General features: G+C 41.9%; 1 protein-coding gene across 1 annotated transcript in view; it reads right to left on the bottom strand.

Moving 5' to 3' along the window:
* The window catches only part of TPGS2 (tubulin polyglutamylase complex subunit 2), a 68,021-nt gene that overhangs the window by 11,772 nt on the left and 38,704 nt on the right, over positions 1-17,545 (bottom strand). Inside the window, exons 3-4 of the mRNA XM_080821774.1 lie at positions 6,862-6,949; positions 5,160-5,288 (exon numbers count right to left, since the gene is read on the bottom strand). Of these exons, the coding sequence (XP_080677900.1) occupies positions 5,160-5,288; positions 6,862-6,949 (217 nt within the window). The remainder of the gene's footprint in view (positions 1-5,159; positions 5,289-6,861; positions 6,950-17,545) is intronic.

Here is a 17,545-nt window from a genome sequence, read left to right as displayed (position 1 = left end):
GGAGGGAAGCCTAGGTCTACTTATTTAACAACTTGTTTGCCTTTGGGTATTCAAAAGCCCCAGCACACACATGAAGCAGATGTGACCTTTTCCCTTCTTGAGGACTCCACACATCTCTGAGTGGTAGGTTCTCCCAAGGCCTGTCTCTTCCCAGGCTTTGCTCCTGGATCCCTCTCGTACAGGCCTGGCTTGTTTTATTGTGCTTCACAGATAGTGGGGTTTTTTTGCGCCCCCCCCCGTTTTTTTTAACACATTAAAAGTTTGTGCCAATCTTATGTTGGTGTTTTGGCACCATTTTTCCAACAGCGTTTGCTTACTTTGTGTTACATTTTGGTAATTCTTGCAATATATCAACCTTTTGCATTGTTTGTTATGATGATCTTTGATCAATGACCTTTTAAAGTTTGAATCCATTCTTTACTCCCTTTCCCCCCATATTTTAGGTACATAGTGTCATACTTCACATAGTTTTATTTTGCAAATCCCTTGACTGATTTTTACAGATTTTTTCTTGCTTTTATTTTTTATATTCTTAATTATTGTCTTTCCTTTCCACTCACAGAATCCCCTTTAATATTTCTTGCAGGGCTGGTTTAGTGGTCATGGACTCCTTTAGTTTTTGTTTATCTGAGGAACTCTTTATCCTTTCAGTACTTTGACTATACTATGCTACTCTCTTCTGGCCTGCAAAGTTTCTGTTGAAAAATCTGCTGATAGCCTTACGGAGTTTCCCTTGTATGTGATGGTCTTCTTTTGTCTTGCTGCTTTTAAAATTTTTCTTTATCACTACTTTTTTTTTTTTAAGATTTTATTTATTTATTTGACAGACAGAGATCACAAGTAGGCAGAGAAGCAGGCAGAGAGAGAGGAGGAAGCAGGCTCCCTGCTGAGCAGAGAGCCCGATGCGGGGATCGATCCCAGGACCCTGGGATCACGACCTGAGCCGAAGGCAGAGGCTTCAACCCAGTGAGCCACCCAGGCGCCCCTATCACTACTTTTTGCCATTTTAATTACTATGTGTCTTGGTGTGGACCTCCTTAGGTTGATTTTTGGGGTGGCGGGAATCTCTGTGCTTCCTAGATCTGGATATCTGTTTTCTTCCCCAGATAAGGGAAGTTTTCAGATATTATTTCTTCAAATAAATTTTCTGCCCCCCCCCTCTTCTGGGATCGCTATAATGTTGATGGAGTCACTGAGTTCCCTAAGTCTATTCTCACTTGGCATAATTCTTTTTTCCCTCACTTGTTCAGTCTGATTACTTTCCATTACTCTGTCTTCCAGGTCATTAATTCGTTCTTCTGCTTCCTCTAGCCTGCTATTTATTCCACCATGTGCATTTTAAAATTTCATTTATTGTGTTCTTCATCTCCGTTTTAAGGGTCTCACTGATGTTCTCCACTCTTTTCTCAAATCCAGTGATTCTCTTTATGACCATTACTTTAAATTCTCCATCAGGCATATTTTATGTTTCACTCAGGTCTCCTGCTGTGGTTTTGTCCTGTTCTTTCATTTGGGACATATTCTTCTGTCTCATTTTGTCTAACTCTGCATCTGTTTCTGTGTGTTAGGAAAGTCAGCCATATCTCTTGCTCTTAAAAAGTAACAGCCTTATGAAGAAGCAGTTCTGTAGTTCCCTACAGCACAGTGTCCCCTGTTCACTGGGACCTGGAGCTTCAGAGGTGTCTCCTATATGTGTTGTGTGTGCCCTCCTCTGTCCTGGCCTCTTTTTCCTTCAGTGCAGTCATTTGCAGAGGCTCTCTTTGCCTATTATGGGCAGTGTTTGGTCCCCAGCCAGGGTAGGGGTATGTTTTAACAAGGTATGCACCAGTTTGCTCGAGAAATGAGACCTACTACCACTGCTGTGAGAAGAGGTCAGCCCCAACGGATCTGTGAAGTATGCATGGTTGGGCACTCAACCTCAACAAGGCACAATTCAGGCTTCCACAGGGCCCGCTGGAGCTATTGTCATAGTCAATGTTGCAGAGACCAAGGGCCTGCAAAATGTGGGGATTGAGAGTTGTGGTAGTGGTGAGGTTTGTGCCTGTCTTCTTGACCAAAGTCCTTTGATACTACTATAACCATTCTGAGGTGCCATAAAACACACCTGCAGAAGGCAGCAAACCTGATAAATGTATGTGTTCTGAATGCATCACATACATCACATACATTTGTGGCCATTCCATCTCTCTTCCTCCTCTCAGGCTTATCTATTCCCTGTGATACAATAATGAAATTAGACCAATCAATAACCCTACAAAGGCCTTAGAAGGTTCAAGTGAAAAGAAGAATTGCATGTCTCTCACAAATCAAAAGCTTTGTGAGGAAGGCATGTTGAAAGCTGAGATAGGCTGAATGCTAGGTTTCTTGTTCCAAACAGCCAACTTGTAAATGCAAAGGAAATGTTCTTGAAGAAAATTGAAAGTGCTACTCCACTGAACACATGAATGGTAAGGCAGTAAAATAGCCTTATAGTTGATATGGAGAAAGTTTTAGTGATCTGGATAGAAGATCAAACCAGCCACAACATTCCTTTAAACCAAAGCCTATTCCAGAGCACGGCTAGCTTCAATTCTAAGGCTGACAGAGAGGAGGAAGCTGCAGAAGAGAAGTCTGAAGCTAGCAGAGATTGGTTAATGAGGTTTGAGGAAAAGCTGTCTCTGTAACATAAAAGTCCAAGGCAAACTAGAAGTTATCTGGAAGATCTAGCTAAGATAATTAATGAAGGTGGCTACACTAAATAGCAGATTCTCAGTGTAGACAAAACATCTTTCTGTTAGAAGATGCCACCTAGGATTTTGAAAGCTAAAGAAGTCAATGCCTGGCCTCAAAGCCTCAAAGGATGGGCTGACTCTTTGTAGGGACTGTTGCAGTTGGTGACTTTGTTGAAGCCAATGCTCATGGACCATTCTGAAAATCCCAGGGCCTTGAAGAATTATGCTAAATCAACTCTGTCTGTGCTCTATAAATGAAACAAGAAAGCCCCGATGATGGCACATCTGCTATCAACATGGTTTACTCAATATTTTAAGCCAATTGTTGAGACCAACTGTTCAGAAAAAAAGTTCAAACTATTACAGCTTATTGACAATGCACCTGGGTCACCCAAGAACTGTGACGGAGATGTACAAGGAGATGAATGTTGTTCTTATGCCTATAACACAACGTCCATACTGCAACCCATGGATCAAGGAGTCATTTGAACTTACATGTCTGAATATTTAAGAAATATGTTTCATAAGGCTATAGGAGCTATAACCAGTGATTCCTCTGATAGATCCAGGGAAAGTAAACTGAAAACCTTCTGGGAAGGATTCACCATTCTAGGTGCCATTAAGAACATTCATGGTTCATGGGTAGATGTCAAACTATCAACATTAACAGGACTCTAGAAGTTGATTCCAACCCTCAGGGATGACTTTGAGGGATTCAAGACTTCAGTGGAGGAAGTAACTGGATGTGGTAGAAACAGCAAGAGAACTAGAATTAGAAGGAGAGACTGAAGATGTGACTGAATTGTTGGAAATCCCCTGATAAAACCTGAATGGATGAGGACTTGCTTCTTATGGATAAGTAAAGTAGTTTCTTGAGATGGCTTCTACTCCTGGTGAAGAGGCTATGAAGACTACTGAAATCAGCACAAAGGATTTAGACTATAACATAAACTTAGATGATGAAACAGTGGCAGGGTTTGAGAAGACAGACACCAATTTTGAAAAAAGTTTTACTGTGGGTAAAATGCTATCAAACAGCATGGCACGGCACAAAGAAATCATTCATGGAAGGAAGTGTCAGTCAATGCAGGAAACTTCATTGTTTTAAGAAATTGCCAAGCCACCCCAGCCTCCAGCAACCCACCTCCCCAATCATTAAGCAGCCATCAACATGGAGGCAAGACCCTCCATCAGCAAAAAGATTACAACTTGCTGAGAGCTGATGATGGTTGACATGTTAGCAATGAAGTACTTCTTGATTAAGGTATGTACATTGTCTTTTTAGAAATCACACTTTAAAGGCCATAACATAGTATAAGCCTAATTTGTGTATGTACTGGGAAACCAATAAATTCATTTGCACTTGCTTTATTCGGGTGGTCTGCAACTGAATCTGCATATCTCTAAGGGATGCCTTGCCTGAACTAGTGTGCACCTGCTTGTGCAGTTGATGGAGAAGCCTGCCATCAACTGGTCGGTTCTCCCTGCCAGACCTTCAGTGCAGCCAAGGCCTTAGTATTGGAGACACTAGTTGCTTAGTCAATATTCATTCTCCCTTTCTTTCTTAAACCCCAATTCTGTTTGAGGGGAAAACACTGGCACAGCTAACCATATTTCCTCAGATTCCCCTGCAGCTATGGGTAAACTTTTGACTCTGTTCTGGCCAATGGCTTTTGGGAGGAGCTTCTGAGAAAACTATTGTTTTCCTGATAAAAAAGGAGAGATTCTGCCAAAAGACAGTTTTTGTTGTTTTGCCTTTCACTCTTCTTTTTCCTCCCTGGTACATAGACTGGAAGCTTGAAGGTACAGCCCACATTCTTCAATGATGAGGATGAAGGCCATATCCAAAGGCTGGTGCAGGAGAAAGCCAGAGGGAGTTTACTATTGATGTTCTCAGACAGCTGCATCAGCCTAGTTCCAGATTTCTTGTTATGGGAAAAATAAACTCCTATTTAGTTTAGATGTTGTAACTGGGTCTCTGACATACGCACCCAAACACAACTCTAATCGACAAAGTCCTCACTTATGTGCAGTTGCTCATAGCTTTTCACAGCCATTTGAATCAGAGATGGCAAAGAGCCTGGAGGGAGGAAGGAAGCTGCATTTAGAGTCCATGCTCCCCGAAAGCTCTTGATACTGAAAAGTGATCTGTAACATTCATTCATTTACTAAGCATTTGTTCAAAGTACCGACTATGTGCCACGCCTGAAGTGGGTACTGGAAACAAAACAAAAATCTCAACCCTGGCATTTCTTCACGACAATTTCCTTTATGGATACAGGCTGTTTTTGTACATTATTCCCACGGTCCTAAGAAGCCACAGTGGGGAAGGTTTTGGCTTCGGAAAAGGTACAACAATGCCACAGCATCTTCTTATGGCTTTCAGCATTATAAAAGGGAAACAAACAGGCTAATTTCTAACTCAGAGCACAAGTTCCTTCAGGTTACCTTCAAGTGCATCATCCTCCAGGTCTGCCAGAGTTGGTGCATTTGGGAGCGAATACACGGAAGACTGGTTGAGTTGAGTCAGTTTTGAGATGCTGTTAATTGCCATGCTGCCCAACGGAATGGTGTGCTCTATCGAAACAGAAGCAAAGAGAAACAGCCTTATTACCATGATCATCATAAGGACTTCTGCCAGAGTAACTTAAGCCTGGCTATTATTTGATCCCAGGGCTAAGGAATCTAATGGAAAGTGGAAGGAAGAAGATTCAATGCACCATATGCCCCAGAACACCAACCTTTTTTAGCAAGAGTCATGGGTGAAGAGACCCCACTGCATGCATTAGGATAGAGTACTGAAGAAAATTTAAAAAGGAGATGCTCGGGGCACCTGGGTGGCTCAGTGGTTTAAGCCTCTGCCTTCGGCTCAGGTCATGATCTCGGGGTCCTGGGATCGAGCCCCGCATCAGGCTCTCTGCTCAGCAGGAGCCTGCTTCCCCCTCTCTCTGTCTGCCTCTCTGCCTAGCTCTGATTTCTCTCTGTCAAATAAATAAAATCTTTAAAAAAAAAAGGGGGGGGGATGCTCAAAAAGAACCCAGAAATCAAGGCTGGGGACCCTGTTTGAAGAGCAAAGGACCAAAAAATGTTTTTGCTCCCCCCTTCCCTTGCATGAAGGGTTATAATTCCCACAGAAGTAACAGCTTTGGTTATATAACTGACCCATTCTTTTCTTGTAAGCTTTCCATGATGGAAGATTGCTCCCCTTCTATTTGTCATTTTTTCGTACTCAATGCAGAGAACTTGACAGAAGACTAGGAATCAGCCTTGCCTGATTCCTCGTCTTCTGTGATTAGGGTGTAAATAACAAACAGGTAACTGTATATCTTCCTTATTATATAGAATCCTTGTCATATAGGATGATGGCCACTGGATGGCATACAAAGACTTAGAAATCCAACTGCTGAAAAAAACCCAAAGGCAGTAAAACAGCTGGTATACAAACTATATGAAGTCCAAGCAGAACAGACCATTATGGAGGGAAATACCAGAAGCTGCCTCTGCTGTTGACTTTAGCTATCCAGGAAATGACAGAAAGGGGGATGGAAATGGGGACAGCATAAGAAGGCTAGGATTGGGAGGATTAAATGAGAGAAGGTATTAGAATAATGAGCAGGGACTCATTCATGAAAACTTTGTGACTCATTTCTTCTCTGTGGGCCACTTGTGAAGGGGCTTGCCTATCTTCATGATGTAGGTAAGGGAAAACCTGACTATCGGTCTAATCTCTGTCCATTCTCTCTCTCACTCTAAACTCCAAAGGCCATAGTCATGCTTCAAAGAAGGACTCTTGTACAGAAGGATCATGATAAGAATGGTCTCTAGGCCAATGGAGGAAATAATTCCAAGCTGAAAGTTCATGGTAAATGCACAGTAATAAGCTACAAAAAGTGCTTCTAGGCAGCTGTGAGAGAGACAGAAAGGCTTTGGGAATCATCAAAAAAAGGAAACTCTAAATTGAGTTTCTAGGTAAGTACCAGCTAGACTCTGGCATAGTGGATGGTGGGTGAAGCAATGATAGTATTTGTTGGCTTTGGGGGAAAAATCATAGCTTTTGGACACTGCACTTTAGGAGAACTCATGACAACAATCCAGATACCCAAACTCTCAGCCAGAGAAATGTTCCCCTACAGCAAGAAGGTTGACTCACCATCCAACTTCACACTCCATGTCATGTGGAAGCCATTGGTCATCAGGTAAAAATTCTTCACATCTTCAGGTAGCACACAGTTATTTTTCTAGAAATCACAAAGCAGCTGAGTGTTAGGTCAGGACTGAGAAAGGGCACAGGGCTATGCCCCAAAGCAAATGGGGATACTATTTATGTTTTAGATCCCCAAAATGGGAAGATTCTGGTAATCATCTACAAACTCCATTAGAGAGTTCTAGTTCAAGACGGCAATACAGAAAGTCCCTGAACTCACCTCCTCCCATACACACATCAAATCCACAGTTACATATGGAATAATTCTCTCTGAAAGAAATCCAGAAGCTGGCTTAGCAACTCCTACACACTGGGTGAATGAGAAAAAAAATGCACATTGAAGTGGGTTCGAGAAGCTGAGACACAACTCACCATAAACCCCACCACTATCACAGCAATACACAATCAGGAGAGAATTCACAAACCTCATCTCTCTAAGGAGTAAAGGGTGTGAACCCTATATCGGGCACACCACCTTTTAAGATCTGCATCTGAGAGATGAGCTCCCCAGACACCTAGCTTCGAAAGCCAAAGGGGCTGGCTCCACAAGATCCACAAGGCTATAAAGCAAATTGAGAAACACTTCTCAAAGGGCTTGTGCATGCAGATTTCCCATCCCAGGGCCTTTTGTAGAGGCAGCCAACTGAAAGTACCCAAACTTTCTGTGAAAGCAGATTATTTGTTTATCTCACAGCATCCGCTTTAGTGGCAGTTACCTAATTTCACACACATCTAGGGGCTGACAGAAATACTACCCAGGGAACAGGGAGGCTGGAGGGCATCATCTCCACCCTCTCTGCCTTGCTCCAGGACAGGAGTATCTCCCAGAGAAGAGCCTATGCACCTATCTGATACATTGGCCTTTGTATCTACTGCCTAAGGGACACCCCTTGATTACTTGGTTCTGGTGGCCAGGGGACTTCCATTTCTAGGTCCCACAGGACTATAACAAAGAAATAGTTCTAAGTTTGCTATCCCACTGATAAAGGATAGTTGGAAGAGAGGCAGGCAGGAACAAGCTCCCTCCACCCCCCCAAAGGGAAACCATACTTTAAAGGATTTTACACCACCCTGGAAGGAGCCCTTCACCCTTTCCCCTGTGATAGGAAGAGGACAAAAACCTTATTGCAAGACAGGTGCATGGAGGGTTCATCAGATTCAAATAGCCCATCACAAAGCCCATAAAACCCCCTAGACTTAGAAACTCCAGGGGCAACCCTCTCAGTTCCCTTCCCTCTTTAGGAGCGTTGTACTATCACTCAATAAACCTTGCTTGGCTGCCTAACCACTCCATCTGGTCTATCTCTTCATTTTTCAAAGCAGGGTGACCACAGACTGAGGGAAGGAAAAGAAATCCTGAACCACCACCATGGCACAGTACAGAGGCAGCGGACAGGAAGGCCAGTCTTTTCATGAAAGAGGCCTATTAGTAGATCTTTAAAAGCTGTGGCCCAAGGGTCTGTCCTCTACCCAGAACCGGGAGGCCTGTGGGCATCATGTTCGCACTATCCCTCTGCCGGGCATCATGTTCGCGCTATCCCTCTGCCTTGCTCTGGGTCACCAGCATCTCTGTGAAAGGACCTATGTAAATGTATGGCGCTCTGTCTTTTTTTTGGCTGCCACCTAGAGGACACAGCTCTCAACAGCCCGGCTCCGGTGGCCAGCAGGGCTTGTGTTTATCAGTTCAATGGGACAGTAAGCAAAGAGATAGCTCATGACTGGCTATCTACTAGTGTAGAGGGACCAGAGAAAAACATTCATTTACTAGTCTTCCCTGAAAGGTGTATAAAGTTGACCCTTAAACAGCACAGGTTTGAAATGTGCAGGTCCACCTCTATGGATTTTTTTTCCCAATAAATACAGTAAAGTATTGTACATGTATTTTCTCTTACAATTTCTTAACTAACATTCTCTTTACTCTAGCTTTATTGTAAGAATCCAGTGTATGATACATAAAACATACAAAGTACATGTTGACTGTTTATGTTATCAGTAAGGCTTCCAGTCAACAAGTTTTGTGCAGTCAGCTTATAGGTAGATTTTCCACCATGCAGAGGGGCTGTTGTTCTTAACCTCCTCATTGTTCAAGAGCCAATTATATTTACATACTTAAAAAGCTGCTGCCTGAGGGCCCAGCTTCCAATCAGCCTTATCTAGGTGCTGAAAGAGATCCTCCCCTTTGGAACAGGACAGGTCTCTGCAAGCCTTCAACCACTGGGAGTCTAAGGACAAAGAAGGTTGCCTGGACAATCACAAAGGTTTGAGAGACAACAAAGAATAAGGGCAAAGTTGAACAAGGTTCACCTCCAGCATGAGACCATGCCTTCAAGACTGGAAGAAGTGGCTATTTTACCTAACGCACAGAAACCAAGGTAGACGGGGCGCCTGGGTGGCACAGTGGGTTAAAGCCTCTGCCTTCAGCTCAGGTCATGATCTCAGGGTCCTGGGATCCAGGCCCGCATCCGGCTCTCTGCTCAGCGGGAAGCCTGCCCAACCCCCCCCCCCCCCCCCCCCCCCCCCGCTCGCTCTCTGCCTGCCTCTCTGCCTACTTGTGATCTCACTTTCTGTCAAATAAAGAAATAAGATATTAAAAAAAAAGAAAAGAAACCAAGGTAGAGGAAAAAAAAATGAAACAGAGTAATACATCCCAAACAAAAGAACATGATAAAACTTCAGAAAGATCTTAATGAAATGGAGATAAGTGATTTACCTAAGAGTTCAAAATAGCAGTCACAAATATGCTCATGTTGAGCTCAACAGAGAAAGAATGAACAAAGTGAGAATTTCAACAAAGAGATACACAATATAAAAAAGTAACACACAGACATCCCAGAGCTGAGGGATACAATGATTGAACTGAAAAATACAATGGTGGGGTTCCAGAGCAGACTAGATGAAGTGGTAGGGGGGTCAGTGAACTCAAAGACAGGGTAGGAGAACTCATTTAATCAGAGCAGCAAAAAGAAAAAATTTTAAAAAGTGACGATACCTTAAAGGATTTATGAAAGAACAGAGAGCAGAAGAACATTAGCATAAAGGGGTCCTGGGAGGAGAGATAGGGAGAATGGGACACAAAACTTATTTGAAGAAATAATGGCTGAAAACTTCCCCAACATGGAGAAGGAAAGAGACATCCCACATCTGGGAAGTGCAGAGTTCCAAATAAGTAGAACCCAGAGCTGCACACTAGGGAAAAGGAGACTCTTAAAAGCAGCAAGAAAAAAAACAACTTAACTTACAAGGGAAACCCATAAAAGACTAGGAGAATATTTTTTCAGCAAAAACGTTGCAAGCCAGAATGGAATGGCACAATATATTCAAAGTATGGAAAGAAAGGAACTGCCAACCAAGAATACTCTATCCAGCAAAATTATCCTTCAGCATTTAAGTAGAGATAAAGTTTTCCAGACAAGCAAAAGCTAAAGGAGTTCATAACCACCACACTGGCCTTATAAGAAATGTTAAAGGGACTTCTTTAAATAGAAAAGAGAAGCCACAGCGTGTGAAAATTAAGAAAAAAATTTCACTGGTATAAGCAACCATATCCTGGTGATAGTACATCAACTACTTATAAAGCTAATATGAAAGTTAAAAGGCAATGGTAGTAAAATCAATTATGTATACAATAATCAGTTAATGGATAAACAAAATAATACAAATTGTGACATAAATACAAAAAAATGGGGAGGGGCATAAAAATGCAGTGCTTGTAAAATGTGTTTGAACCTGAGCAACCCTCTACTTAAAACAGGTCGCTACATATAGAGGGTGTTATACATGAACCTCAGGATAATCACAAACTAAAAATGTTTGATACACAAAAAACAAAGAGAAGGAAATAAAGTCACCAAATCATAAGACAACAAGAGAAGAAAGGAACATGAAAGAATTACAGGACAACCAGAAAACAATTGTGGCAGTAAGTAAATATTTATCAATAATTACTTTAAAGAAGCTTGGGAAGAGGGTGTAGTAGGAGGACCCTGAGTTCATCCCTCCCATGTTTACAACTATGTATCATCCACATCCAAATCAATAAACAAGAGAGTGATCAAAGGCTGGCAGAAGAAACTCCACAGCAAAATAAAGAGAAGAAGCTGTATCCGAAAGGTTAGGAAGGTGAGAAAGGTGGAAGGAGGCTTAACCCCCTTAGGAGGTAGGTAGCTGCATGCAGGGAGACGGCAGAGAAATGGACCCTCATACCAGGGAGCTCATGCAGGGAGGACTAATCCCCATAAAGTTTGGCTCTGAAAATGAGAGTTGCTTAACTGTGTAAGTTTGTATAACCAGTGGGACTTAGAGCTGGCAGCTTTAAAAATCAGCTGACTCAGCACTGGGAGAACTGGGACAAGCCAAGTAGAGCCAGTCCAGCCAGGAGGGCAAGGGACAGCAGCCTGCATGGACAGACAATATAAAGACAGTTTACACAATACCAGGAGCAAATGGGAGACAGATCTCTTCATACAGATTTCAGAGCATGTTGGGGGACTTCTCTGAAAATAAGGGACATGGTAGGTGGCATTTTCCTCCCCCTGCTCCCCAGCATAAACACAGGACCATCTGTGGGAGGCAAAGCTGCACAGACACTTGGTACCTAACCTGCTAGCAGTGTGCCATGCTCATGAGTTCTCCTGAGGACTTGCCCACTCCAAGCCTGGTAGGTTTGGCCCTGGACTCAGGACAAAGTTTGTAAAACTTGTACATTCCCACCCAGCAGCCAGTGGGTCCACAGCTGCCATCAGGCATCCCACCTAGTTGCCGCATGCCCCCAGTTACTGTCACTTGCCAGCCTCAGGTGCACCCAGCCATCCCTGGGCGCTGTAGCCGACCTTTTATGCAGCCCCCAGGTGCTACAGTGCTTCTACAAATCTGGCATAGAACTAGTGGCCCAGTGCAAATTTTGCTAATGCCACTGCCCTGCCACCAAGTTCCCTTGCAGGCATATACCTCAGAGCTGGACTGCCTGAGTCCCACTAATACCACAGTGAGCATGAAGAGCGCAGAGCAGGCAGAGTCAGTGCATACAACTACACTGAAAATTGAAGTGACTCAGACACAACAGCAGGATATAAGCAACACACAGAGGATATCCTCCTGAAGTGCCAGGTTCAGATGAACAGGAGAGACGGCACTGCAACACACGCCAGGACCTCTTCTTCATGAAGTCACTTCTTTCTTTCTTTCTTTTTTCTTTCTTTCTTTTTCTTTCTTTCCTTTCCTTTCTTCCTTCTTTCTTTTTTTCTTTTCCTTCCTTCCTTCCTTCCTTCCTTCCTTCCTTCCTTCCTTCCTTCCTTCCTTTCTTTTCTTTCTTTCTTTCAGATTTTATTTATTTGAGAGAGCACATGCACATTCATGAGGGGCAGAGGTAGAAGGTGAAGCAGGTTTCCCACTGAGCAGGGAACCCAATGTGGGACTCGATCCAGGACCCTGGAATCATGACCTGAGCTGAAGGCAATGCTTAACTGACTGAGCCACCTAGGCACCCATAAAGTCACTACTTTCAAGAGCAAAAGACATAGGTGACCTTCCTAACACAGAAATAGATACAGAGAGGCAGACTAATGAGGAGAAAGAAAAATTTAACCCAAATGAAAGAACAAAACAAGGCCATGGCCAGCGATCTAAGTGAAACCAATATAAGTAGCATGTCTAATAGAGAATTTAAAGCAATGACCATAAGGTTACTCACTGGACTTGAGAAAAGAGTACAGAACATCAGTGAGACCCTTAACACAGAGATAAGGAACATAGCAGAGATCAAGTGCTCAATAAATCAAATGAGAAATACACTTGATGGTGAACAGGAGGTTGGAAGAAGCAGAGGAGCAAATTAATGACCTAGAAAACAGAGAAATGGAAAGTAATCAAACTGGAAAAAAAATCATGCAAAACAAGAATAGACTTAGGAAACTCAGTGACTACATCAAAAGTAATAGTATGAATATTTTAGGAGTCCTTAAACAAGACAGAGAAAAGCGGGAAGAGAATTTATTTGACAAAACAATAGCTAAAAACTTCCCTAATCTGGGAAAGGAAACACATACCCAGATCCAGGAGGCAGAGAAAACCCCCATCAAAATAAACGAAAGCAGTTCCCCACCAAGACATATTATCAATAAATTAGCAAACTGGGGTGATTAAAAAAAAGCAGGAAGACAAAAGAAGACAGTCACATACAAGGGAAAACATAGAAGGCTAGGAGGGAATTTTTCAGCAGAAATTTTCTAAGAAAAAAAAGGAAGTGGCATTCAACGTGCTGAATGGGAAAAATCTGCAGCCAAGAATAGACTATCCAGTGAGGCTATCATGCAGAATAGAAGCAGAGAGAGTTGCCCAAACAGAAAACTAATGGAGTTCATAATCACTAAACTAGCCCTGCAAGAAATATTAAAGGGGACTCTCTGGGTGAAAAGGAGAGACCAGTGACAGTATAGAGGCAGAAAGCACAAAAGCAGTGAAAATGAAATTGCTGTAAAAAAATGAGTCAAGGAATTCACAAGATAAAAGGATGTAAAATAGGACAACATATACCCAATACATGGAGAGGAAGAGAGTAAAGAATGGGTTCAGGGGCGCCTGGGTGGCTCAGTGGGTTAAGCCACTGCCTTTGGCTCGGGTCGTGATCTCAGGGTCCTGGGATCGAGCCCCGCATCGGGCTCTCTGCTCAGCGGGGAGGCTGCTTCCCTTCCTCTCTCTCTGCCTGCCTCTCTGCCTACTTGTGATCTCTCTCTGTCAAATAAATAAAATATTAAAAAAAAATGGGTTCAAATGTAAACAACAATCAACTTAATATACACTGCTATATGCAAAAGAGATTATATATAAACCTAATGGTAACAATATATACCAAAAGCCACTGGTAAATATGCAAAATACAAAGAGAAAGAAATCCAAATTATAACTAAAGAAAACGAGCAAAACATGAAAAGCAAGGATCAGAGAAAATCTTCAGAAATACCCACAAAACAAATAATAAAATGACAATAAATACATATTTATTAATAATTACTTTGAATATAAATGGACTAAATGCTACAATCAAAAGACACGGGGGGGCGGGGCCTGGGTGGCTCAGTGGGTTAAGCCTCTGCCTTCAGCTCAGTTCATGATCCCAGAGTCCTGGAATCGAGCCCTGCATCGGGCTCTCTGCTTGGTGGGGAGCCTGCTTCCCCCTCCCCCTGCTGCTCTGCCTACTCGTGGTCTCTCTCTCTCTCTGTCAAATAAATAAATAAAATACTAAAAAAAAAAAGAAAGACACAGGGGGGCAAAGCAGTGAAAAACCCAGACCCATCAATATGCTGTCTATAATAAACTCATTTTAGCCCTAAAAACACTGGCAGATTGAATATGAGGGGATGGAGAAACGTCTATCATGCAAATGGATATCAAAAGAAAGCTGGAGTAGCAACACTTATATCTGACAAAATTAATTTTAAAATAAAGACTAACAAGAGGGGGAGGAGCAAGACGGTGGAGAAGCAGGATACCTAAATTTCATCTGGCCCCAGGAATTCACCTAGATAGTTATCAAACCTTTCTGAACACCTACACGCTCAACAGGAGATCGAAGAAAAGAATAGCAGCAATCCTATGAACGGAAAAGCAACCACATTCTGGAAGGTAGGACATGTGGAGAAGTGAATCTGAGATGATATTTACGAAGATAGACCGTGGAGGGAGGGAGCCTCTGTCAGCCAGCTACTGGCAAGTGACAGAGAAATAAAGCACAAAATGAGAACTTTTAGAAGTCTGCTCTGCTGAGGGACATCACTCCAGTGGCTAAGCTGGGGGTGGAACCCTTGCTGGGACAGTGTGGTCTCAGGACCATCGGGATCACAGAAAGACCGGACATACCTGATTGTGGCAGAGTTCCCGAGTATCAGAATGGGGAACCTGCCTGCAAAGACGGAGCAGAGGAGTGGACTCTCAGTTTGGGGTTCCATAAACCATGATCCGTGGCACAGCTGGGCCACTACTCTTTGTGCAGGGACCCAACAAGTGGCAGATCTGGGGAGACACCCCTTCCCTCCCTGGGGAGGAGCGGCATGGGTGTGTACTGCAGGAATCTGCTGAGTTTGAAAACTCCAAATGGGGTCATGTGCCAGACAGAAATGCTCAGTCACAGGCTGGGTGAACACAGAGTGCAGCCGGAAACCAGGGAGACATAACTGACTGATCGTTTTTTTTTCTCAGGGCCCACTGAGGAGTGGGCCCCAAGTTCTCTGCTCCTCGGAGGCCAGAGATTGGGAGGCCACGGTTTTCATTCTCATCCTCCAAAGCTTATGGAAAGCTTTCAGGGAACAAAAGCTACAGAGCAAAGCTGAGCAGATTACTTAGCCCAGCCCCTGGCAAGGGCAGTACAATTCTGCCTCCAGAAAAGACATCTGAGAATCACTGCAAGAGGCCCCTCCCACAGAAGATCAGCAAGAACATCCAGCCAAGACCAAGTTTACCAATCAGTAAGAACTGCAAAACTCCAGCACTTGGGGAATATAGTGCATAGAATTCATGGCTTTTTCCTCATGATTCTTTAATCTTTCAAAGTTAATTTTTAAAATTTTCTTTACTTTTCTCTATTTTTTTTGAATTTTTCATCTTTCCTTTTTCAATCAACATCTTATCAATTCGTTTTTTAAAATCTTTTTTAATTTTCACTTTTACAGTCAAATTCTACCCTTTCATTGTATTTAACCTTATTTTTGTATATATATATGTGTATGTATGTATGTATGTATGTATATATATATATTTTTTTTTTTTAATTTTTGGATACAGTTTCTTCTAGCAGACCAAAATATACCCTAAATATAGTGTATGGCTTTGTTCTAGTCGACCGCCTAACCACATTCTCTTTTTTTTTTTTTCCTTTCTTTTTTCAACCAACTTCTTATCAATTCCTTTTTAAAAATCTTTTTTAATTTTCATCTTTAAGTCATAATTCCTTCATCTTATTTGCCCTTATTTTTGTATATATTTACATGTTTTTCTTTAAAAATTTGGGGGACAGTTTCTTCTAACAGACCAAAATACACCCAAAATTTAATATGTGGTTCTGTTCTATTCACCAGCCTGATCATACTTTTTTTTTTTTTCTTTCTCTTTTCCCCCCTGGTTTGGGGTCTCTTCTGATTTGTTTACTGTATATTTTTCTGTTACCCTTTTAGCATTTTGTTCTCTCATTCATCTATTCTTCTCTGAACAAAATGATAAAAAGCAAAAAAAATCACCTCAAAAATAAAAAAGAACAAGAGGCAGTACCAATTGCCAGGGACCTAATCAATACAGACATTAGTAAGATGTCACAATTAGAGTTCAGAATGATGATTATGAAGATATTAGCTGGGCTTGAAAAAAAAGGTAGAGGATACTAGAGAATCCCTTTCTGGAGAAATAAAAGAATCAAAATCTAATCAAGTTGAAATCAAAAAGGTTATTAATGAAGTACAATAAAAAAATGGAGGCTCTAACTGCTGGGATAAATGAGGCAGAAGAGAGAATTAGTGATAAAGAAGACCAAATGATGGAAAATAAGGATGCTGAGAACAAGAAGGATAAATACTGGACCACGAGGGCAGAATTGGGATACCGGAAGAAGAGAAAGAGGGGCAGAAGGTATATTGGAGCAAATGATAGCAGAGAATTTTCCTTAATCTGGGGAAGAGAGCAAGCATCAAGATCCAGGGGGCACAGAGAATCCCTCTCAAAATCAATGAAAAATAGGTCAACACCCCTACAGCTAATAGTAAAACTTACAGGTCTCAGAGACAAAGATAAAATCCTGCAAGCAGCAAGAGGTCTGTAACATACAACAGTAGAAATATTAGACTGAGAGCAGACTTATCCACAGAGACCTGGCAGGCCAGAAAGAACTGGCATAATATATTCAGAGCACTAAGTGAGAAAAATATGCAGCCAAGAATACGATATCCAGCTAGGCTGTAATTGAAAATAGAATGAGAGATAGAAAGCTTCCAGGATGAACAAAACCTAAAAGAACTTGTGAACATCAAACCAGTCCTACAGGACATATTAAAAGGGGTCCTCTAAGCAAAGAGGGAGCCTAAAAGTAAGACAGACGAGAAAGGAACAGAGACAATATACAGTAACAGTCACCTTACAGGCAATACAATGGAACTAAATTCTTATCTTTCAATGGTTACCCTGAATGTAAATAGGCCAAATGCCCCATCAAAAGACACAGGGTATCAGATTGGATAAAAAAAAACAACAAGGCTCATCAATATGCTGTCTGCTAGAGACTCATTTTAGACTGAAAGACACCTCCAGATTGAAAGTGAGGGGGTGGAAAACAATTTACCATGGTAATGGACATCAAAAGAAAGCTTGAGTGGCAATCCTTAGATCAGACAAATTAGATTTTAAACCAAAGACTATAAGAGAGAGGAAAGACAGTATAATAATTAAAGGCTCTATCCAGCAAGATGATCTAACAATTTTAAATATCTATGCCCCTAACATGGGAGCAATTATATAAGCCAATTAATAACAAAATGAAAGAAACACATCGACAATAATACAATAATCATAGGGGACTTTAACATCCCCCTTACTGAAATGAACAGATCATATAAGCAGAAGATCAACAAGGAAATAAAATAAAAATCAAACA

This window comes from Martes martes (assembly GCF_963455335.1).
Source record: "Martes martes genome assembly, chromosome: 13".
NCBI lineage: Eukaryota > Metazoa > Chordata > Mammalia > Carnivora > Mustelidae > Martes > Martes martes.
The sequence above is the reverse complement of the archived record's forward strand: the minus strand, read 5'-3'. Positions and strand labels throughout refer to the sequence as shown.